This window comes from Rattus norvegicus, chromosome 4, assembly GCF_021556685.1.
Source record: "Rattus norvegicus strain SHRSP/BbbUtx chromosome 4, alternate assembly SHRSP_T2T, whole genome shotgun sequence".
Classification (NCBI taxonomy): domain Eukaryota; kingdom Metazoa; phylum Chordata; class Mammalia; order Rodentia; family Muridae; genus Rattus; species Rattus norvegicus.
In genome coordinates, this window is record NC_141537.1 from 55,057,949 (window position 1) to 55,082,853 (window position 24,905).

At 36.3% G+C, this 24,905-nt stretch overlaps 1 protein-coding gene and 2 non-coding genes across 19 annotated transcripts in view; 2 read left to right on the forward strand and 1 right to left on the reverse strand.

Annotated features, from left to right (window-relative positions):
- The window catches only part of Pot1 (protection of telomeres 1), a 56,942-nt gene that overhangs the window by 24,224 nt on the left and 7,813 nt on the right, over positions 1 to 24,905 (reverse strand). For 10 of the 17 annotated variants that reach the window (XR_015685738.1, XR_015685742.1, XR_015685744.1 and 7 more), the window contains 4 exon segments: positions 22,823 to 22,869; positions 17,863 to 17,977; positions 4,573 to 4,703; positions 1,298 to 1,588 (listed from right to left, as the gene is read on the reverse strand). Coding sequence is in view for 10 of the 17 variants with exons in the window: in XM_087658622.1 (XP_087514748.1) it covers positions 1,298 to 1,588; positions 4,573 to 4,703; positions 17,863 to 17,977; positions 22,823 to 22,831 (546 nt within the window). In the remaining 7 variants the exon portion in view is untranslated. 17 annotated transcript variants of the gene reach the window in all.
- On the forward strand, positions 20,326 to 20,386 carry LOC120102621 (U7 small nuclear RNA). Its single transcript, XR_015687323.1, has one exon. It is a non-coding gene; the product is annotated as a U7 small nuclear RNA (small nuclear RNA).
- Positions 20,400 to 20,461, forward strand: LOC120102612 (U7 small nuclear RNA). Its single transcript, XR_015687314.1, has one exon. It is a non-coding gene; the product is annotated as a U7 small nuclear RNA (small nuclear RNA).

Consider the following 24,905-nt stretch of genomic DNA (forward strand, 5'->3'; position numbering starts at 1 on the left):
TGTGAGGATGAATGAAGAAATAAAAGGAGAAATAGGAGGTGGATCTAACAGTTTATTGTATAGATTTATGAAGGCCTCAAAGAATACATCTAAAAAGACAATATAATAAGGCCTTTACCCAAGGTTCACCTATCAGGAAATGGATTATCTACTAATATTAGCAGACATTGTGTGTGTGTGTGTGTGTGTGTATGTATGTATGTATGTATATATATATATATATATATATATATATATATATATATATATATTAGTTCTTTAGAAAGAAATATGCATGTATGACTGTATCAGCTACAGGGTTTTAACAGTCATTAACAGTCAACAGGTGCTATGTGCAAAGACAGAGTGTTTTTGTTCTTAGTAACGTTCAATGCTTAATAAATGGCCATGTGTTAAGGAAATCACATTGACTGGGGAACATAAGTGATTTATCTAAGATTCCTTCTAACTGTAGATGATTTTACATTTGTTTGGTTTAGCTTTATTTACTTTACTTAACTTTCTTTAAAATGAGAATTTATTTCTATGCTCTGTTTATATAAAGCTATCAACTTCAAAATCTTTGTATTTTATTCAGTGAGTTCTACTTTTTCACTGTTCCTTTAAAATGCCCCAACCATAACCGCAATGCTAAGCCCTGTCTTGTCTAAGGACTATGACATTGTATTTCTTGTCTAATTATTTCAAATAAGCAGACAACTGATAACAGTTGTCTCAGGATAAACAAGGTTCTCAGCCAAGAAGATGCTGCTAAAAACCCCTCTATAATATGGTCATGCACGGAAAAAGAAGTATCTGCCCTAGGTTTTTCGGGGTGTAGGAGTAAATGAAGATTACAGTGTTACAAGACTTCATTTTTTTTCCTGGCTGATTAAAACCCAAGATAGCAACAAACATTTCAAGTTCTTTATGCCTTTTCCCATGAACCAGGCAGTGAAAGACATGGGAACAGAAGCCAATGGCCAGAAGAAAGAAGATAATGGAAAACAATAGAGTTCACTTTTACGAAGTAGCAGAAATCCCCAAACAGAAGTGTCATTATTCTCTAAGTTATTCTTATTAAAAGGAGTGAGGGTCACACTGTTTCTAAAACTCATACTTGACCATACTGTTTTTTTTCTGTGAATGAAAAGCACAGGGAAATGCAGGAGTAGAACTATGCCAAAAGGGGAAGGGGGATGTCAACAACAATACACTCCGTTACATTCAGTCTGAAAAGCAGTGTACAAACACTCAGAATGCTACAGGCTCCTGAACGACAGGTGGGACTAAAGCACGATTTCATATTACAGTCTACCTTTAGAAGAAAGGCTGTTCCATCCACTTCTGCTTTACCCAGAAGCTGACAGGTCAGGTCATAATATTGCAGGGGCTGAGCGTCACACAGCTGCACTAAACTTGAAGAAGCTGCAATGTGCTTGGATGCCCAAACTCGCAAAGCTTCTACCATTTTTTGGTCCTGAGAAGTGAAGCTAAAAACTTTGCTTGAAGTACGTGCTGTGACAGGTGTCCCTAATGTTCCTTCAAATGTCAAAGACGCGAACCCAGAGCTGTTGATTCCCTGAAGCTCATTTTTATATACTTGGATCTAAGAAAGTGGGACAAAGTAGAAAATAAATAAAACTCAGGAAACAAAGACACTGGAAGTTATATATTTTTCTAGTATAAGTAACAGAGCAATTATTTTTTTATCCATTGAATTAGCTCGCAAAACAATACAATCAATTGATAATATGTCACAATACACAACCATGTAAAATTTAAACCATTAAGAAAAAATTTATACTTTAGAAAAATAGTATGCAAATCCTATTAAACTTGCATTTTTATGTTTATGAGTTTTTAATTAACCCTAATTTTTGATAAGATGAAGGAATAATGTGGTAGCTATTTATGTGGCATAGCAAGATCCTGAAGGCACGAACGTGTTTAGTAATGCACACGACAGAGGCTCAGGCGTCTTGATGACGGAATACGCTGAGTCCTGTGGTGAGGACGTTCTCTCTGCAACTCTGTGGGCTCCTTTACAAATGCACACCGACCAAACATGTAGTGTTAGTACTCAGCTCATGAGCTCACCTGTTCATATGAAATACTTCCTCGTGGTTTAGAAGCTGTGGTAATATTCTATGACTGAAAAAAGTAATTATTTCATTTTCTGCTTGCTTGATAAAAAAAAATTCCTATACTCATCAATTTGTGTTTGTTTTCATATTTAAAGTGAAATTTATAAGCAGCAGATATTTGACTCTTGATATTTATGTAACTTATATTTTCCAGTGGTATTCAAGCTCTCTATAAACATTATGGTTATGGGTGAGTATCCTCTGTCACCTCCCTGTTTTACTACTGTTCCTCACTCTTGTTTTTTAAAACTCTGTTTCCTATTGTTCGTTTTTCCCCATGTCATGGACGTCTTGACACTTCATTTACTTTCTTAGGTATAAATGAATTGTTTGCATCATGGTGTGTACAGAATCACGAATGCTGTACAAGACCCTCCTTGCTTTAAATTTCCCACTTACCTTTACATCCTCCGTACCATACAACTAACTGTAACTTGTCAGTGGTGTAATTCCACCTAATTACCTATCTGTCCCTTGTATTACTATTACTGACCAATACGACTGCTTTTGCTGAAGTCATTTACCTCTGAGTGAAATTATTAAGAAAAATCAAAAACCACTCATATTTACTTACAGTCAAAGAGTTTTGCAACTTTGCCACCAATTTTAGTTGGAAAGACCTACTAAAGAATAGTTTGGCTAAATATAAAATTCCAGGTTCATCAATTTTTATCAGAGACCATTGCTACTGATGCCTACAAAGGACATGCTATTTTTCTTCCAGCTGGTAACAGGTCTGACCGTGCTTTTCAATGCTTTCCTCAGCCATTACGTTTTTTAAGGTTTGCCTTGCTCTCTTAAATATATTCCCCTCTTTTGTTTTTTTCCCTCCCAAACGCTAAGCTACACATTACATTACTAGATGCTGCAAAGGTCATTATGGTCTATTTTTCTCCACTCTGCCTTCATACTTGGTAGAGTCTTTGGATCTACCCTCAGTAAGTAATCCCTATGAGTGCACACAGTAGACTTTTCGTTTCTTCTTCCTTTTAGGTACTGTACTGCTCTCTTGTTTCTTGTTCAGTTTCTATCTGTCTGCTTTGACTGCTGATTTATTTTTACTTGTTTAACATTTAAATTTGCTGAGCATACTATAAAACTATTTAATAGACTCAATGCCTGAGTCACCGTGGGATTTGTTTGGAAAGTCCATTTACTTTTGAAAACTTTCTTCTTCTACCTCTTGGTAGAGAGCTCCTAGACTCACAGCAAGCCTTCTGTTCTTGATGGTAAGGAACTGGAGAGCAAGGCCTCAAAGATTTTGAAGGTTGCCTCTTCCTATGGACAGAGGTCTGCTCCTTTTGGCAAGTTCCTAGTTGAGCACCTAAAACTGACAAAAGACTGAATTTATGCTCTCTTAAAGGGAAAGCACAGGGTGTCCCCCAAGCCCACCTTAGCAGGACTCACCCTGCAATCTGTAGTAGGACTTGTAGTTCTTGACAGAATGAGTACAAGAAGACTTCTAGAAGGACGCCCTTCGTGAGATAAGGTAAAGCTTTGTGGGGGGGTCTTACCAGACTTGTACAAAGGCCTAGTTATGGGTTGTGTGAAAGGCTCACTCCAGGCTCGGTGGTAACACTGGTTGTGGTGACTACAGAGCACAGGGCCTCAGTGCTAGTATTAGGTACCCACACCCTCTAGTTCTACTTCTAGACCTGTTTTCTTGTGCATCTTATTCTGGCAGTCACCCAAGACATGCTGCTGTCAGTCTCTCTGCGGGAGAATGAGCCCAAATGAACTGCCTTTTGGTAAGCTGTACCTGTCTGGCATTTCATCACAATAATAATGAAGAACAAGACAATAGAACATTAGTTATCCTTGCCCAGACTAGACCACAAGCATCTCTATTGCAACCTTAATTCTGCTAACACAGAGGTTCTTACAATCCTCACGCGATCTTGTCTGGCCTGTACAGCACAGTTTTCAGTTGTATTCAGAGGCAAAACACCCCTAAGCCCAGCAGGCTTCTGGATACAACTCTATACCTTTGTCTCTCTAGAGAGAGTCAAGTTCTTTTAGCTGGGTAGAGTTTTAGTCTTCCCTTCCTCAGTTTACCAGAACTATACAACTTGTACTTCCGGAGTCTGAAGCCAGTCGGAGCAACAAAGTAAGAACCCCATCTTAAACTAATCAAAAATAAGTTACAAGGATGTATCCTATCCTTTGCAAATTATACATGGAAACTTGAGAACATCAAGTGTATTTGGAAATAACAGGACAAACTGGAAGCAGTCGGAATCAAGGCTGCTACTACATGTCTAGGGAAAGAGGACATGCAATTTATTTAAATGAGAGGAGTCTAGCTATTAATGAAGCCTGAGTCTATTTACATTTCGTATCTGGTCACATTTTAACAAGGCAGCCATATAATTAGTACTAACTGCTGTTAGTGAACAATGAAGACTTCTTGTCTAATAATGTAGGTTGCAGAAAGGATGAATTATACCTTCAGCCTATGGAAGCGAACAATGTCTCCAACTTTGTAAATGATCGGAAGGGCTTCATAGTTTCCACTAAAGAGCATGCACGTTAACTTCACATTTGTTGGGTCCACAATTGTTACAACTGAGCAATAATCTGCGAAACAAAAAAATATTTAACAAAAAATTAAAGTATTTCAATGTATCTATCTGATAAAAGTAGAACATGCTTATTTTAAAACAACAAATTGTACTCACTTCTATTATTAAGACTTCTAAGAAAAAAGAGATAAGGATATCTTTTTAGTTTTGAATACAATTACAAAATTAAGCTGAAAAGTGATCCACAAAATTTAATCTTAAGATATATACTAAAACAAAAATAAATAGCACACATTATTTTTCTGGAGAAGAAATAACTTTTTTGTTAAGGTATAAAAGTCATGAAAGATGAATATATTCAAGTAAACAAAATTAAATTTGTAAAATAAATATAATTATACTGACAGTGAGAGCTATGGGAATAAAAATGTTTGTCTAACATGAGCAAGGCCCTGAGTTTGACTCTCACCATTAATTGGGGGGGGGGGGGGAGAGAAACAATATACATGAGAAGATGTAAAAATTCTTATCTGTACTATATAGATATGAATGATAAGAAAGTTTACAAACCCATCTTGTCATAGTAAGCATATAATAAAATTCAGAATTTATATAAAATTACATTTCAATAAACAGGCCAACAGGAATAATATTTTAATTTGGAAAAATTAACATTTGTGCTTTCAGGGAAACACATCTTTAGCATCGTTACTATTTAAAGTTGTAGCAGATACTGCTGTAGTTCGGGAAATGACACACTAACCCAGTGCACTGCCGTCCTGCCTTCCCTAACCTAAGTAAGATGGCACACAATAGACAAGAACCCACATTAGCAAAGAGAGAGAAGAAGGTATGAAAATATATTGTACATTATTGTTCTGGGAAAAAATTCTTTTGTTACTTTAAAACCAAGGAGGGCAAACCAGGAAGAGGAATAACTTTTGTGTTTTCTTGCATGTTGTTAACTTCCTCAGGTTGAAGCTTTCCTTCTAGTGTCTTCTGTATAGCTGGATTTGTAGACTGGTACTGCTTAATTTTGTGTTGTCCTGGAATGTCTTTCTCCATCTAGACGTTGAAACTTCTGCTGGGTATGAAAATTTGGGCTGGCATCTGTAGTGTTTTAGTTTGTGGAACATCTATCTGTCAATCTAATAGGTCTGGTTCCGAATGCTACTTGGTTATTTTTTTACCCCTCTATAGCTTTTAAATTTTTTCTTTCCATTTAGTTTTGATTATTGTGTTATGGTAACTCTCTTTTCTTGTCCAGTCAAGTATTCTGTATGCTTCTTGTACCTTGATAGGGGTCTCCTTCTTTAAGTTAGGGAAATTTTTACCTTCAATCTTGTTGAAAATATTTTCTGTACATTTTACTTTGCTTTCTTCTCCTTCCTCGATTCCTTATTCTTAGATTTAGTCTTTAAATAATGTCTCATTTCCTTGATGTTTTGTGCTTAGATTTTTTTTTTATTTAACATTTTCTTTGACCAAGGTATCCATTTCTCCTATCTTCAATACCCGATATTCTCTCTTTTATCTTTTGTATTCTGTAGTGGAAGATTGTCTCTGAGATTTTATTTAGCTCCCTAAATTACTCATTTCTAGTTTTACTTCATTTGAAGCTTTCTTTAACAGTTTAATCTTCACTTTCAGGTTTTGAACATTTTTCTTAATTTCATTCCAATGTTTGTTTGTATTTTCATTAAATGGCTTCATTCCTATATTCTTTAAGGTCCTTGAACATTTTCATAGAGGCTATTTTGAAGTCCTTGTCTCCACCTCTGTTGAAATGCTCAGGGTTACTGGACTGGAGCTGCTGGGATCTAGGGATATATCTTGTCCTGTTTTATGTTGGTGTCTAAGCATCTAGGTCTGGGATGCTTATAATTCAAGGTACTGATTACCAGACCTTGTTTCTCTTGAGTGGATTTTCCATTCCTTGGTTTCTGTTGCCCTCTCTGCATCTTAAAAATGTATTGGACATGGGCTCCATGGTATGGAGTGCTAAGTCCTTCCAAAGTGTGGTAGCTGTTGGTCCAAGACAGAGTTTCTAAGTTTTGGAAGCTGACACTTAAGAATAAAGATGGGATAGAAGAGGGTGCTGTGGGGGTTCACAGGAGGAAAGATAACTGGATCTGGAAAGAGAGTCTGTGGAATTCTCAGGAAATAGTGGAAAAAAGGGAAAACAAGTTGCTATAAGCAGTCTGCTATAAGACTGGGGACGCATTAGGGAATGTCTAAGTCATAGAGACTATCTGTATGCCCTGAGTTTTATAAACAGAAGCCTATGAAATGGGATGGATTTATATCAGAGAGAAACACTCTAGCAGCATCTGACTTGGCAAAGAGGCCTGAAATCTCAAAATGTGTGTGTTTCACCTAAAGTCCATATCTGGACAGAGCACAACATGCATTCTGGTTCCCAACTTTCACATAATTTTCAGTTTCTCTTTTGTAACTACATCTACCTATCCCTTTTAGCCAGTGTAGGAAGAAAAAAAAAAAGACCTTCTGTGTCTTTCATGTTCTTAAATACTTTAGATATGATTTTGTTATTAAATATAGGGAGGCCAGAAAAAAAGAAACATTCTTTGCATAAATCAAGAGCTCCCTTGAAACAAAACACAAAAACCTACTTCTATCTCTGTACATCCATATAGGTAAGTAACAATTCACAGGCATATGATAGTTCCATAATTCTGAAAATGATGGCCAGAATACAATGCATTCTATGAACCTTAAATATTTATGTCCTTGCATAGTTTACATAAGCCTATCTGAAATTTAAATTTCCTCCAATGCCAAAAACTCCATTGTGGTGGCCAGTATTTAATATTTTAATAATGATAATTGCATAGATATGCTTCACAAATTCCAGTTATATTTCTAGAAATAGTCTAAGTGAACCTAATACTTTCATTTGTCACTTAATAAAGACACTAAATAAATTGTTCCTCATCCTCAAAGTTTAAATTTTCCACATGCTGACAGGTTTTCTTGGGAGTCAGGGTTCATTCCTCAGTACTTGCTACTGGCAGAGTTTATACTCTCTGCATTGTTAATGATTCATAATGATAAGAACAGAACTAATGATGTGTGTGACATTTTCCTAAGTAAACGGGAACTGACATTTGAGTTTGGCACACATGGATAGAAACTTAAAAAAAGGAATTAAGCATGCAAAGTTTTAGAGAAGTAACAAAAACAAAGTTGCAATTTGAAACTGGTCAAAGTTTGAAATATCAGACTGCAGGAAAGGAACTCCATTAGATTTCAACACTGATCTGCCCAGAGTTAAACTAATCAAGACAAACTAGATACTGTTAATTTAGGAAGCCAAATAAAAACTAGTAAAATATAAAATACCTTAGTTGACAATATTTCAAATATAGAAGTTGAGTAATTACTACTTTTCAAATATGAAAACAAATTATTTATGTTAATCAATATATCTTGCAACCATGGCTCTAAAAGGGAAACCTGCTCCCACTTAGTGGTTAACAATTAACAAGGCCTCATTGTGTCTAAGGAAAGGAGCTAAGTAATTACAGATATATATGTAATCCCAAAACTCGCCTGAATTCTTATAAACCTGAATGCAGCAGAGAAAATTGCTTCTAACTTTAAAAAAGGAAATCCAAGTTCTCAGGCAAGTTAGGTAAGGTGTCTGAACCAAAGCACCCTGGAGGTGAGAGAGCACACCAAGTGTGAGAGAGCACACTTAGCCTATCTAATTAATGTCCCTACTGTGCACACTGTTAAAGATAGTATAACCCCAAAGAAAGATAAGCTTAAACCAGTAAGGGAGCATCAAAGCTTTCTAGTGAGGTAAATTATGCTGCATCTCAATGATGTTATGGTAGTTACAATTTCATGAAGATAACAGGAAATAGCAAAAAGTAAGTTCACTACAGAAGAATGGAACGTTTCACCTATAAATTTAGAATCCAAGATCATTATGAGACTATTTATTCAGTCTAATAAAACTGCTACTAAACTGCAATAGCTATGATTCATACACATGACTAAGCCATGTGGAGTAAGCAGCATGTTCTCCATGTTCCCTGCATCCCTCCTGCCTCCAGGTTCCTTCCCTATTTGAATTCCAGTCCTGACTTCCTTTGATGATGAATAGAGGTGTGGAAGTGTAAGCCAAATGAACCCTTTTCTCCCCAGGAGGCTTTCCTCCCCACGTGGCTTTGTCATTATAAGATACTGTCTTAATAAGATAAATCTACTGCGTAAAAATATTCTACCAAAACACAGTGCCAACCTGGTCAGAACTGGCATACAACTCTGAAAGTACAGACCTGGTGTCTCAATTAGCTGCTTTTATTTAGCTGCTAACCTCCTGGAAAAGGAAATTCATTGTGGATATAAAGGAAGTTTCTAGAAGAACTGAGCATAGAACATAACCATTTATACTGTCTCTCCTTATTCAAAAAGTAAATAAAAATGTCAATGTATTAGTCAGGGTTCTCTAGAGTCACAGAACTTATGGGTAGTCTCTACATAGAAAGGGAATGTTATGATGACATATAGTCTATAGTCCAACTCCACACAATGATCAGCTGTGAGTGGGAAGTCCAAGGATCTAGTAGTTTCCCAGTCCCACAAGGCTAGTAGATTCCAAAGAGATGTGCTGGCAAGTAAATGTGAACAAGTGAAGAAGAGCAAATCTTCCTTCGTCCAATGTCCTTATGTAGGTCTCCAGCAGAAGTTGTATCCCTGATTAAAGGTGTGTACCACCATGCCTGGATCTGGGACTTACTTTGTCCCAGGTGACCTTGAACTCAGAGATCTCCTTGCCTTAGTCTCCTGGGATTCATAGTCACTATACCACAAGATCTCCATGCCAAGATCCAGGTCAGAAACTTGTATCTCCCAACCTCAAGATCTAGATCACAGGTGAGCCTTCCAATTCTGGATGGTAGTTCATTCCAGATGCAGTCAAGTTGACAACCAGGAATAGCCATTACAGTCAAAGACACACAATGAGGCAATCCCAGTAGAACCAAGGATAATCAAGGATGAGAAATACATAATGTCTCAATTCTAACTCAAGACTAAGTGTACCAGGTAAGAACGGCAATGAGCCTGTCTCAAGAGGCTTTGATAATTGCTCCAAGGAAGTGATCCAACAAAGTTATTAGATAGATTACACATATTTTTACCCTAATGTAAACTTTCAATCTTTCCCAAATGAAAACACAAAATTAAAGATAATTCAATAGTCTGTTGCCTTGATACCTGACGTAAATAGTGAAGATGGAGAGAGCAGAAAGAATAACTAAGAATATCATATCATATCATATCATATCATATCATATCATATCATATCCTTTATCCCAACAGTGCATCCTACAAGTATGCATGTATATAAATACACATGTATATGCTTAAATACTTCAGGAATATTTTAGATTCAAACTGAAGAGAAGGTATTTAACTAGTTTTACTCTTTGGTAACATTTGCATAACTTGACATAAATCTGAAAGCATAACAGATGATAAATTAAGCTCTTTATTGCAATCTTGAGCAATTCACCCAATTTCCCCAGCATGACTAAGTGTAAATTGCCTTGGTGTTTTATTGTAAGGGAAAAGAAATGTAGCTTACCTAAAGAGGTCTTTAATCAAAGAAGCATGCATACATAAAATACATAATCCATGAGAGATGCCTCTGCAGATTTTTTTTCATTTCCTTTTTATCTATAATACTGTCTCTTTTTTATTGCTATTTAATTCTTTCAATGAATACAAATGAGTAAAAACGTAACAGGTTTTTTTTTTTTTGTTTTTGTTTTTTTTTTTTTTTTGGAGCTGAGGACCGAACCCAGGGCCTTGTGCTTGCTAGGCAAGCGCTCTACCACTGAGCCAAATCCCCAACCCCGATGTAACAGGTTTTTAGACAGAATTATACAGTTAATAATTAGCTACAGGAAATTATAAAAGGCAAATGTCATATTATGCACCAAAATCTAGATATAATCCTCAAACTCCAATCAAAATCTTTCATGTATATGAAAATCAGCAAATACGAACAGCCAACAGTTTCATGCCCCACCTCCAGGGAAGTGATGAACAGCTACAGCTTTGATGGCTTCTATTACTGAAAGTAAGTCAGTGAAGTGTCTCAGAGAGGCACCATCACTGAGAAATACCATGGCAATTCATTGTAGGCGCTGAAAAAGGGAAAGCCAGTGCCTGTTTTCACTTAGAAACTGCAACATTAAAACTCCCAAATCCTACAGAGACCAGTGTTTAATAACAGAATGACATCTTAAAGAATCACATGGAGGGCTAGGGAGATAGCTCTGTCACTAAAGTCCTTGCTGAGTAAGCATGAGGAGTCCTTTGGTTTCCAGAACCCAGTTTTAAAAACAAACAACAACACAGGTGCAGTGAGTGGCATTTGTAATCCTGCACTGATGAGACTGATCCCCGGGGCTCAGTGACAGGGCTCCTGAATCTGAACAGTCCAGGCCTGAGAGACCTTGTCTCAAATTCAAACAAAACAAAAATGAGTGGGTAGACAGGTCCAGTGGAACACTACCAGAGGTTGTTACTCAGCGTGCATGCTTGCACTCACAGGGATGAAAGGGAACACACATGAACAACATACACATATCCAAGGATTCTAAAAGTGTCATAGTTATGAAGTCAGTATTTTGAATATTGTATGTTCTTTTCATAACAAGACTGATCGACTTGTAAAAAGAATAAGCATTATTCTTCTTCCATGACATAATATAAGCTTTGGGAAATAGAGCATTTCCTACCACACAAAGATTGTGATCAGAAATAATAGTACACTACAGACCATATATAATCTTCGATATTCAGGATGCAAGGAAAAGCTTTTTTAAATCAAGTAGTAAAGAAGCCAAATTGCACCTGCCATCTCTAAAGTAAATTTAGCATTTATAAAATAAGTTTAATGAAAGGTTTTACTTGGTGATATATATAGATATATACATTATAACATTAAGAAAATTCAAAACATGAGCCCCATAAAGGTGATTCCCCTACCTACATAGTTAGGTATACATAGACATTACTGACACTATGCAACCAAACTGTGACATCACACTACTTTATGTAAGAGACCCAGCCATCGACTGGGTCCATTAGAACACACTTATTCTAGTACTTCTCTGTGCTGATATTCACTAAGTTGAGACGTCGCTGAACACAAACATCAGTGTGATTTGCCTGACTTCTGTTGCTGCACTTAATCCTATTGAAGGATGAGTTCTGTCAACAGAAATAAAAATGCAACTGTAACTAAAACTATAGGATGGATAGTTTTAGATTTCACTGCCTATCTTGCTAGAGTGCAGACATCATGCTATGTCTGAAAGATGCATTTTAAAGTCTCAATGACTGTTAAGATAAAATTGATAGCATTCATTTTAATTTGGTATCTCAGAAGAAACACAGAAATACATTATCCCCATAATAACAGATGTTTCATTACTAGTCATGAATTTTTTACTAATGCACTGGATTCATCTAAACATTTCTGATAGAAATATGAAGCATAAGCATACATACTAAGTAATTATAGCTCCCCATGGCATTTTTTTCATTATTTAATAATATGATCAGAACAAAGAATGATTATGCTACCTAGTAACTAAATATATACTGCCATCAGTGTTTTTAAATAACATTTTAATTTTATATTGCCATTCATAATTGCTTCTGAGAATGATGTATTTTCTGATCATGTGATTTAAAAACTTTCAATGGTATGAATTGACATGTCAAATGCAAAGTTGTAAAACTGTATCCTCTGTCAAGTTAGATGACTAAGGTTGACAGTTCAGGCTCAGACACTGAGACTGGTAGGAAGTAAGAGGGTCACAGGTGCTCATTATGACCTGATATTCAGGCACAGAAGAGGAGAGGTCATCACCATCAATCTGAAGGCAATTAAGGGCATGCTGAAGGAGGAGGGATGAAGGCTCAGGAAAGGTCAAGTTGGAATGAAAATGCTTAAGAAATCCATACTTAGATCAAGATTTATCTCTTTCAGTTTGTTTCACTGTCCTTTAAAACAGAAAATGCTATGAAGACTTTTCATAAATGATTCCTTTAGTTTATAGTTCTAGCCCAGTCTACTTCATAATTATCTTTAGATCCTAGTCTTAATACTGTATATTAGTAAAGTATGAGACAGATTTTTCTCCTATTAAGCCTACTTAAGAGCTTACCTTCAGCTAACTGCTCTATAATACAATTTGCATATACTTATGTTTATGAATGCAACATGAACTCAGTGAGGACATATCTGTGCTCCCAACATGACCACAGCTTCTAGGATGAAATATTTAAATGATATTTTTTATCAGTAAGACCTACTGTTTTGTTTTTTAACATGTTCCCATTGAAAATAAAAAAAGAATACTTTTGTAGTATTCTTTGTAATTAAAAATACTGAGGATATACCTTCTTCTCAGCACCTCACAGAACCTTCTCCAAAACTGACCATGCAATCGGTTACAAAACAGGCCTCAAAAGATACAGGAAGATAGAATTAATCCCATCCATCCTATCAGATCACCACAGAATAAGACTGGCCTACAATAACAACAATAATGACAGAAAGACAAATATACATGGAAGTTGAACAATTCTCTACTCAATGACAACTTGGTCAATGAAGAAATAAAGAAATTAAAGACTTCCTAGAATTTAATGAAAATGAAGATACAACATTCCCAAACTTATGGAACACAATGAAAGCGGTACTAAGAGGAAAACTCATAGCTCTGAGTGCCTGCAAAAAGAAACAGGAAAGAGCATATGTTAGCAGCTTGACAGCACACCTAAAAGCTCTAGAACAAAAAGAAATAAATAAACCCAAGAGAAGTAGTGTTGGGAGCGATGCCCTTGAAACCCTCCATTATTGATGCTATTATTATGGTTAGAATTAATTATGACCAGGTTAATGGAAAACCCCCAGCCAGCTGCAGAAACTAATACAAATCTGGTGGTCAGGATGAATAATGATATGATAAAGTTGTGACCTTGCTGAGAAATACATCTGACGTCAATATACCCAATGTGATGACCTGTAACCTTTCTGAAAAACCATCATCCTACTAACCAATAGATATGACAAACCTGTGACCTTTCTGACATCCTGTCAACATCAGTCAATTCCCTGACCACGCGAATACTGTGTCCTTGGCCTGCGTAAATGTTTCATATTTCCCCCCTCTCTCTGTTACCCCTGTTATGGTATAAAGTCAGCCTTGGGAAAAAAATAAAATTGTCGCCTTGATCAGACTATTGTCTTGGCATCCTTCTTTGCGTCTCTTCTCCCCCATTTTCTCCCAGGTACCCTCAGCACCCTCATTGACAGAGTAGAAGGCAGGAAATAACTAAATTCAGGGCTGAAATCAACCAAGTAGAAACGAAAAGGACTGTACAAAGAATCAACAAAACTAGGAGCTAGTTCTTTGAGAAAATCAACAAGATAGATAAACCCTTAGCCAGAGTAACCAGAGGTCACAGAGAGTGTATACAAATTAACAAAATCAGAAATGAAAAGGGAGACATAACAAGAGAGTCAGAGGAAATTCAAAAAATCATCAGATCCTACTACAAAAGCCTATATTCAACAAAACTGGAAAATATGGAGGAAATGGACAATTTTCTAGACAGATAGCAGGTATCAAAGCTAAACTACGAACAAATAAGCCACCTGAACAACCCCATAACTCCTAACGAAATAGAAGCAGTCATTAAAGGTCTCCCAAACAAAAAGAGCCCAGGTCCAGATGAGTTCAGTGCAGAATTCTATCAGACCTTCATAGAAGACCTCATACCAATACTATCCAAACTGTTCCATACAATAGAAACAGACAGAGCACTACCAAATTCCTTCTATGAATCCACAATTACTCTTATACTGAAACCACACAAAGACCAAAGAAAGAGAACTTCAGACCAATTTCCCTTATGAATATTGACTCAAAAATATTCGATAAAATTCTTCCAAACCAAATCCAAAAACATATCAAAGCAATCATCCATCAAGATCAAGTAGGCTTCATCCCAGGAATGCAGGGATGGTTTAATATTCGAAAATCCATCAATGTAATCCACTATATAAAGAAACTCAAAGATAAGAACCACATGATCATTTCACTAGATGCTGAGAAAGCATTTGACAAAATTCAACACCCCTTCATGATAAAAGTCTGGAAAGATCAGGAATTCAAGGCCCATATCTAAAAATAATAAAAGCAATATACAGCAAACCAGTAGCTAACATCAAACTAAATGTAGAGAAACTTGAACCAATCCCACTAAAATCAGGGACTAGACAAGGCTGCCCTCTCTTTCCCTACTTACTCAATATAGTACTCGAATCCTAGCCAGAGCAATCAGACAGTGAAAGGAGGTCAAAGGCATACAAACTGGAAGGGAAGAAATCAAAATATCACTATGTGCAGATGATATGATGGTGTACTTAAGTGACCCAAAAGTTCCACCAGAGAACTACTTAACCTGATAAGCAACTTCAGCAAAGTGTCAGGGTATAAAATTAACTCAAACAAATCAGTAGCCTTCCTCTACTCAAAAGATAAACAGGCTGAGAAAGAAATTAGGAAAATGACACCCTTCACAATAGTCCCAAATAATATAAAATATCTTTGTGTTTTTAAGCAAGCAAGTGAAAGATCTGTATGACAAGAACTTCAAGTCTCTGAAGTAAGAAATTGAGGAAGATCCCAGAAGATGGAAAGATCTTCCATGCTCATTGATTGGCAGGATTAATATAGTAAAGATGGTCATTTTGCCAAAAGCAATCTACAGATTCAATGCAATCCCCATCAAAATTCCTACTCAACTCTTTATGGAGATATAAAGAGCAATTTGCAAATTCATCTGGAATAACAAAAAACTCAGGATAGATAAAAATATCCTCAACAATAAAAGAACTTCTGGGGGAATCATCATCTCTGACTTCAAGCAGTATTACAGAGCAATAGTGATAAAAAGTGTATGGTAGTGGTACAGAGACAGGCAGATAGATCAGTGGAACAGAACTGAAGACCCAGAAATGAACCCACACATCTATGGCCACTTGATCTTTGACAAAGGAGCTAAAACCATCCAATGGAAGAAAGACAGCATTTTCAGCAAATGGTGCTGGTTCAACTGGAGGTCAGCATGTAGAAGAAGAATGCAAATCGATCCATTCTTATCACTCTGTAAAAAGCTTAAGTCCAAATGGATCAAGGACCTCCACATCAAACCAAACACACTCAAACTAATAGAAGAAAAAGTGGGGAAGAGTCTCGAACACATGAGCACTGGGGAAAATTTCCTGAACAAAACACCAATGACTTATGCTCTAAGATCAAGAACTGACAAATGGGATCTCATAAAACTGCAGAGCTTCTGTAAGGTAAAAGACACTGTCATTAGGACAAAACAGCAATGAACAGACTGGGAAAAGATCTTTACCAATCTTACATCTGATAGAGGGCTAATATCCAAAATATACAAAGAACTCAAGAAGTTAGACTCCAGAGAGCCAAATAACCCAATTAAAAATGGGGCACAGAGCTAAACAAAATATTCTCAGCTGAGTTATCGAATGGCCAAAAAGCACCTAAAGAATTGTTCAACATCCTTAGTCGCCAGGGAAATGCAAATAAAAACAACCCTGAGATTCTACCTCACACCATTCAGAATGGCTAAGATAAAAAAACTCTGGTCACAGCAGATGCTGTGGAGGATGTGGAGAAAGAGGAACACTCCTCCATTGTTGTTGGGATTGCAAACTGGTACAACTCTGGAAATCAGTCTGGAGGTTCCTCAGAAAATTGGATATTCCACTACCTGAGGACCCACCAGTGGAAGGGGAAGCCCTTGGTCCTACCAAGGTTGGACCCCAGTATAGGGGAATATAGAGGTGGGGGCAGTATGGGAGATGGATGGGGGAATACCTGTATGGGGGAGGGGGAGGGTATGGGGTGGCTTATGGACAGGAAAACGGGAAAGGAAATAACATTTGAAATGTAAGTAAAGAAATATATCTTATAAAAAAATCAAAACATAAATAAATGTTAGATTAAAAAAAGAACTAGTATCATCATCATAAAAAATACTGAATACAGTGACTCTAATAAATTAATGTTTCATAACAGATGAAATACACTAATAAATAATCAATTTACTATGACTGAATTACACTAAGGTAAAGTGTGGTCTGTGCATTTTATTTTCTTGTGAAAAACACTGAAAATGATTTCTGGTATACCTTTTTTTTTTTCAAAAAATTTCAGAGAGTTATCATATAATGTATGGATTATACATTCTTAATTTTCTTTAAATGTATAGATGAAAACAGATATAGTTTACATTTAAATCTTCTAATTTCATCAAATATTCTTTTTTGATTGATGGGGCAAGAGGATAAAGCATAAGGTCTATCAATTGAACAAAATTCTACTGTAGAGCACAAAGTACTACACAAGCCCAATTATCCCTGCACTCTTAACCTTGCATAAAACTGAACATTTAGTCACTAAAGATCACAGTGCCAAAGACAAGCCACACTTGGAACTTTCTAATTTCTGAGGACAAGCTTTATCCTCAGTGACTAGCATTACGTTAGCTGTGAGAGTTCCATATATGTAGTGAAGCTGTGATAATTTCTTCCACATATTCTACACTGAACTTTTATAATAACAAACTTAGATTTTTTTTTTATATTACATGTATATTTCTCACAGGTATTTTCTTTGTGGTTACCATGGGCTTATGTAGTATACTTTAAAGTATCAGTAATCTATTCCAAGCTTACAGATATTTACCTTCAATTACTTAAAAACTCTCTACTTTTACATCTCCTCTTAGCACAATTTATCAGATCATGCTCAGTATATTCTATATTGCAAATCCATTAACACATATTACAACTAGATTTTCTCTTCTGTCTGCCTTTAATTTCTGTGCCTGTTGATCATGTGCTTTCACACCATTTAGAATCCTTTAAAAAACTGTATCCATGTGGTGTTAAATGAAACCCTGGAATCTAAAGACCACATTCACATCACAAATTATGGCCAAAGAATATTCACCACTATTGTTTGGCAATTAAAAATCAGGATTGAGCTTGATCTAAGTTGTGACTCTGAGATCAATAAAGCAGTTCTTGATCAGAAAACACCACACACATTGATACCTACCAGTTCCTTTGCTGAGATATGGAGGCTTAAAGAATTTCACAACACCATAGACATTGGCAACTGCACCTTCCTTAAGTAGATTCAGGGGTGTATATGTATAGGGAGTTACCGGAACCTAAAGAAAGAAAAGACAACAATTATATGACAGCTACATTTAAGATTATGGTAATACCTATAAATTACCATGTATATTTCATTTCATTTTCTTTTTTTTTTCTTTTCTTTTTTTTGGAGCTGGGGACTGAACCCAGGGCCTTGTGCTTGCTAGGCAAGCGCTCTACCACTGAGCTAAATCCCCAACCCCTCATTTCATTTTCAAACGGTATCTTAGAGGACTTCAAAATGTAAAGGGGAAGAAACATCTATAAAACAACATAGTAGCTTTCAAACGTTACTAGAGAAACCAACTAGTTTTCTTGAAGTAATTTTGTTCAGAAGTAGAGAAATTAACACACCAACCTATAAAAGTATAACCAACTAAAAATGTAATTGTATAAAAGGAAAGTATAAAGTCCATTAAAATATCAAAAGTAGTTGTATATCCTGAAGTCAAACAGAAAATACTTTTAAATATGTGTACCATCAGTGTTAAAGCTCTACAAGAATCTTACTGGGAGATGACTAAGTGTGGCGAGACATCTGGGAAGGCCCAGAGGAGCCACTAGAGTTCTGTCCTGTATTTGTATTTGGCTCTAAGAGTTCTCTGGTATTAAATCATCCCAGCTAGCATTCAGTTACTTCTTTCCTACCTGGCAAAAATTAAGTTGGAAAATGAAATTCATACTATAACATGGCAGAGAAAATGCAAAACATGCAAATTTTAATGCCAGTTTTTAAAAATATATTATCAGTTCAAAACTTGGGAGCCAATCAAAATCATCCCCCTACACACAAAGCTATACTTGAAAAATCTGAGACTAGATTGAGAAATCAACTGAATAGAACAATTCACAACAATAACAAGGAAAAAGAAAGAACAAAGAAAGTGTTGCATGAGGTTGTATCTGCATGTTAACACGATCACTAAATTAACATGTAAAATTTCGGTAGCCCATTTACTCCTGCCCCATTGAGAAACAAACTTAGCACATCTCTCTCAAGATGACTATTAAAAACCCAGAGATTAATTCTTTTTTCTCTTTCTTTTCTTGATGCAGATAGAGAAGGGCTTTGCAATTTAATCAGTTTTTAATGTACAAGACAAGTGTGGCTCATTAATTATGTCAGAATAATGCTCGGCAAAAGGAACAGAAAAGAGAAGATCTGAGCTGTCACAGTATGCCCACAAAATAACTAGATGGGCATTCTGCCTTACCCAGTATGTCCCTAATAGGAGAAGAATGGGAAAGGCAGCACAGCTTCGTGAGACTGAACAGTACCTGCGTAACTTCTTACAGTTCAAAACAGAAAAAAACAGGCAAAACAAAATTTATTAAATTACCTTCCCATGAAATTAGTCACTATACATTCATATACCCATTTGTATTGCTGCAATTCTTGTATCAACTGATTTGTCTACGTAGTCATTCTCTTATAAGTTGGGTTAATGAAGTCTTCAATGGGTATTATCTGTGAATATCATAAATTTATATAATACTTCCAAATAATACCAACCTGAGTAGCAATTTGTTTCTATTGCTAACAGTGAAGGATGATGCCCTAAAGCAAGACTGCAGGGGAAGGGGACATCTAAGTCACTTTGAACTTGAGATAAAGTTGTTAGGGGACAGTTAATAGCAATAGATAGGAGGAATGATAAATAAATGGCCAGCGCTGATTAGGTGTTTGCTAGATTCATCGTGACTGTAAAAGGGACATGATACAGTTTCTACCCCTGGAGCAGAGCTAGTAGGGTTGGGGTTTTTCATGTTGCAGGGAATGCTCTCCTTCCCAAGGTTAATGACTCCATGATAATTAGAAACAGCATAAGTCTGGGAAGCAAGAATGTGCCTAATGTCCCTCAGCAAAATGGTAAATCTGTGATCTTTAGGACAGCCCTTACGGCTGTGGGAAAGAACTCTGAAAACATGAGTTCAAAATATATAAACAGTTTTTAGAAAGACAAGCAGATCTCTGAGCTCAAGGATGTCTACAGAGCAAGTTCCAGGATAGTACAGCTTAGGCAGTGAAGGAGTTGGAAAACAGAAAGCTAACTTGTCACATAAAAATAGCTCTATATCTAGATTTAGCACCACAAGTGCTATGCCCAACAAACTGCATAGGACTTGCTATATTAAAAAATATACCTGCTGTCTTTTCTAAGAATCAAGGGGCTAAGGTCATAAAAGGTTATTTGTGGGATAATCTAAAGGAAGCAGGGAGTCATGATTGAATTGATAGGCAAATAAAAGACTGGGCTTTGGTTTGAAAGAGCTCAGCTATTTAGACAGCTAACATAAAGAGCTCTTTTAGAATTTTGTCTACCAGGTTTTCTAACCAAAGATACCTAAAAGCTACCCAGAGAGCTATCAGAGCTCTTGTAGAATTTTTCAGAAGGTTTTCTGAGTTTGATTAGAAAATCCAAAAGATATCTAGAGATATATTATAGCTCTTTTAGAATTTTTCTGTCAGGTTTTCTGACTTTGGTTGGAAAATCCATGAACTACCTAGAAAGCTGTGTAGAAAGCTATCTTGAGCAGGCAGCAGAGCTGTTAACTTGCATCCATCACTGACTTTGAATAATTTCTTCTACTGCTCTCAAACTCCCCTTTCCCAGAACCTTATCCCTAGCTGAGGCTGGTCCTTGGCAACTGGTAACAAGAAAACATGAACAAAATGCACAAAGCAAACACCACTTACAAACACTCGGACATAAAATTATATCACGGATCTGAAAATAATCTGACAAGCTGGTGCTAAGTGTCTAATATCGATGATAATAGGAATATAGTATTTAAAGCATCCTATCATGGGTTGTGGTAAATATCAAAAGGCTTAACCTTTTATTCTGCACTAGTACCCGCACTGTTGGGCCACATAGTACTGTGGGATATTTTTATCTCAGGGGCTCCATGCTGCCCCCAAGTACTCTCAGACCCAGGCAGTCAGTGAGCCATTCCAGTGTGGCTCCTTTCCACGCTGGTCCCTAGAGTTAGTCCAGATGCCAGAGGGCCCTATGGAACTAGCCATAATTTATCTCTGGTTAGTGTCTCTCCTGGCGGCTATCTACTAGCCAGGAACTCTCTGGTTCCAGCTACCTGGTAAAATCAGGACTCACTGAGTTCTATCATGCTGAGACTACAGCACATGCCAACACTTAGCTACTATACATATATATATATATATATGTATGTATGTATGTATGTATGTGTATATATATATATGTATGTATGTGTATATATATGTATGTATGTATGTATGTATGTATATATATATATATATATATATATATATATTCATGTCTACCTGCTATAGCATTACACAGTATAGATCTAGAAGTCACTTATCCTAAGATACTAAACATATTCATGAGAAAGTTACAGGATGTAATATCCTAAGGATAATTTGATGACATCTTCAAAAAAACCTTTAGCACATAGGTCACCTATCTATAGCCAAGACATGAAAGACTTCTATTATGTCTTGATAGCTTAAGACAAAGCTCATCACATGATGGGGCAAGTGAAGCAATGAGGCAAGAGAATGTGAGAAATAGTAGGGACTGAGAATGTACCTCAGACACAGCCATGTACCCACCAATCAACCAAAAACCCCAAAGAAACAAATGGCAACACAACCTCTCCTCAATCAAGAACAAACCCCATCCCTAAAAAAATGGGTTAAATGAAATATAATTTACAGCAGTGGATAAAAACCAAGACAATTATGCTTGGAAGACTAAAATGTATCTATCTGGACTGGGGAGATGGTTCAGTAGAAGTTCGTTCTCTCTCTCTCTCTCTCTCTCTCTCTCTCTCTCTCTCTCTCTCTCTCTCCATATATATATATATATTACACACACACACACACACACACACACACATTGGAGCACCTAGGTAAACACTTGGTGAGTTTGGTGGTCCACCTGTAATCACAGCAGACAGAGGAACCAGGCTAGCTATCTAGAGTTAGCAAACTCAATGTTTTAGTGATATATTCTGCTTCAGATTATATAGTAGATATTGATAAAAAGAAGACAAATGACCATCAACTCCTAGCAGAAACATGTACTTCCCATGTACACAAACAGTGGTTAATGATCTCTTACTGCTTTTGGAAAAGACTAAAGTTTGGATTCTAGCAGCCGCATTGAGTGGCCTACAAATTTATATAACTCCAGTTCCAAGGGATCCAATGCCTTCTGGCCTGGGTGGGCACCTCCATGCAGTATATAAACTCAAACAAACATATAAAGAAACACAGAAAGAGAAAGGAATAATAAATGAATGTATACAGGTAGAACACACATTATATTAAACTATATCAATGTATTGCCTTCTTTCTAATTTCATTCAGCTGTAAGTATCCAACCTGTAAAAATAAAAATTACTTCCTGATATCACATATCACAATTTTATAAAATAAAGGAAAATTGGTTAAAAATGTATAAGTACAAAAATTGTTTTTTATTTATACAATTTGTTAAATCACAACTCTGTACCCAACAATCTGCTTTAATACAGGCTAACAAAGGAGATGAATTTGCCATGGTTTAAACTAATAAAAACTATATCTTCATAAAGAACTGGTTTTCTTCCAATTTTCTTACATGTGTACAGCATATGCAGAAATGTTAGTAGATGATACAGGTAAAAAAAAATCAAGTATCAATAGGTACATACAGAACTATAATGTAACACCCTCACATAAAAAAGTAAAGATGCTGGTTTCCATTGGATTAGCACCAATGTAAAAGCTGACTATAAAATAGGGTAATTTAAAATCAAACTATAAAGTAGATCAAAATATGGAACAGATGCACAAATGTTTATGTATCCCTGTATATTAAATATTACCTTACCAAAGACATTGTTTGATGGGAAATCCTCTCATAGATTTATCACAAACCTGGAAACAAAATAAGAGGACTTACTTGCATGTCACTTCCATTCAAATGTGGTTAGCTGTACATTTAACAACACTCATGCTCTCCAGCATGGTATAGTTTGGTTCCATGACTCATGTCAGGCACATAAAACCACCTGTACCTGTAGTTCCAGGGGGCCCAACATGCTGCTCTGGACTCAACAGGCACCTGCATTCACGTTCACACACACACACACACACACACACACACACACACACACACTCCCATAATTTAAAAACAAGGTTCAAGCTGTAAGATCAAAATAAGATAAGGAAACGGAAGTGCTCTCAAATCTCCTTACAGCAACTTCATTAGCCGATTCAGACTCCGCACACAGAAGGGACTAACAATCCAACACTGCAGTAACGGTGCAGGGAACTTCCTGTTACAGAGTCCTCAGACACAGTTTTGTTTCTTTTTTCTTTTGCAACACATAATTTCATCAGAGTAGCTAATGACTTTAAAAGGGGCGGAGGATATTGAAGGCTCAAAATTTGGCCATTGTGTGGCGTGTTTATGGCTCATGTGCACCGTGAGCATCTTTGCTCCCCTTTAACCTGTCTAATGCCATTTTGTTTTGGGAAACACAACTCAATGAGAATGTTTCAGCCTCCACACCAAACTAAAAAAATTCAGACGTAGTATTTCACTCACAGACTTAAATATGATTCTATCCAATTACTTTGTCCTAAAACCACAACAAGAGTAGAGAACGCCAAGTAACCAGAGCTCTTTATAGTAAATCCATGAAGTTTCCGTCTGAAGCTTCTACTTCTCTCTAGCATATGCTAGAACAAAGTAAGTACAGTCTCACATAATTTTCACAAAAAGTAAAATACACTTGCTTTCAATTGACCTCAGAGTCTCAGAGCACTACATTACAAAGAAATGAAAATACAATTTTAGTCAAAGATTTACAAGTATGTAATCTAACATGTCTGTTAATTCTAAATTCTAATGTACACTCACACAAAAGTCAGGCACACAGACACACATACAGACTGAACCTATAGTCACACACACATACAAATCCCTGGCAGTTCACATTTACTATTTCACGAAGAACATTTTCAAATATAAACATTATATAGAAAAAAATACAAAAAAATCAAATGTATAGGGAACACATAATATCAAAGAACAGCTGGTTTTTAATCAAAATTTTCTTAAGCTAGAAAAGGAGGAAAATTTGATATTTAGCATTTTAGAAAATTCAAATTCAGAATACAGGAAGCAGATATTATTTCAGGCATCTTTGTTGACTGAAAAAACAGTGAAAACCAAGTTCTTCACCGACTCCAACACACAAACACCAGGATAATCACCCATCCTCTGCCAGTGTCAGCAATGCTATCTTTAGTGTCCACCATGAAGGACAGTCCTTTAATTAGCACAAAACTTCTACAGTGTGTTTTCTATTTGAGACCCCACTCTGGTACAAAACAAACAAACAAAAAAGAACAAATTGAAAAACAATGTATTAAATAGTCATGAGAATGGTCTCACTTGAACTCTGATCATAGAATGAAACTACAATTAAATCATTTATATTCTAATAGTGGAGCTGTGTCTGTGGACATACCAAAAAGATTAGGAAGAACCATGGAATGATGTGTACATAAATATTAGGATATATTTTGTTAGAAATAGATGAGAGAGATGTAGAGAGATGGTTCAGCTTTCTGCTCTTACAGAGGACTCCAGTTCAGTTCCCAGCACCCATAGCATGTAGCTTGCAGTCACCTAAAATTCCAGTTCCCGAGGGATGCAATGTCCTCTAGTGGCCTCTTCACCTTCTGGTACCACCATGCACATGCTGACCCAGACATAAACAAGCAAATCTTTTAAAAACTGAGGTGAACATTTAGATAGCCTAATGGTCCTATGACATAAACATGTATACATGCAGGTATAATTTTTGAAGTCTAATATACATTCTACAATACGGTTTAAATTATATAATTTATAAATTTGCTTCAAAATAATACACAACACACTTAAATGAGTTAAACACTCA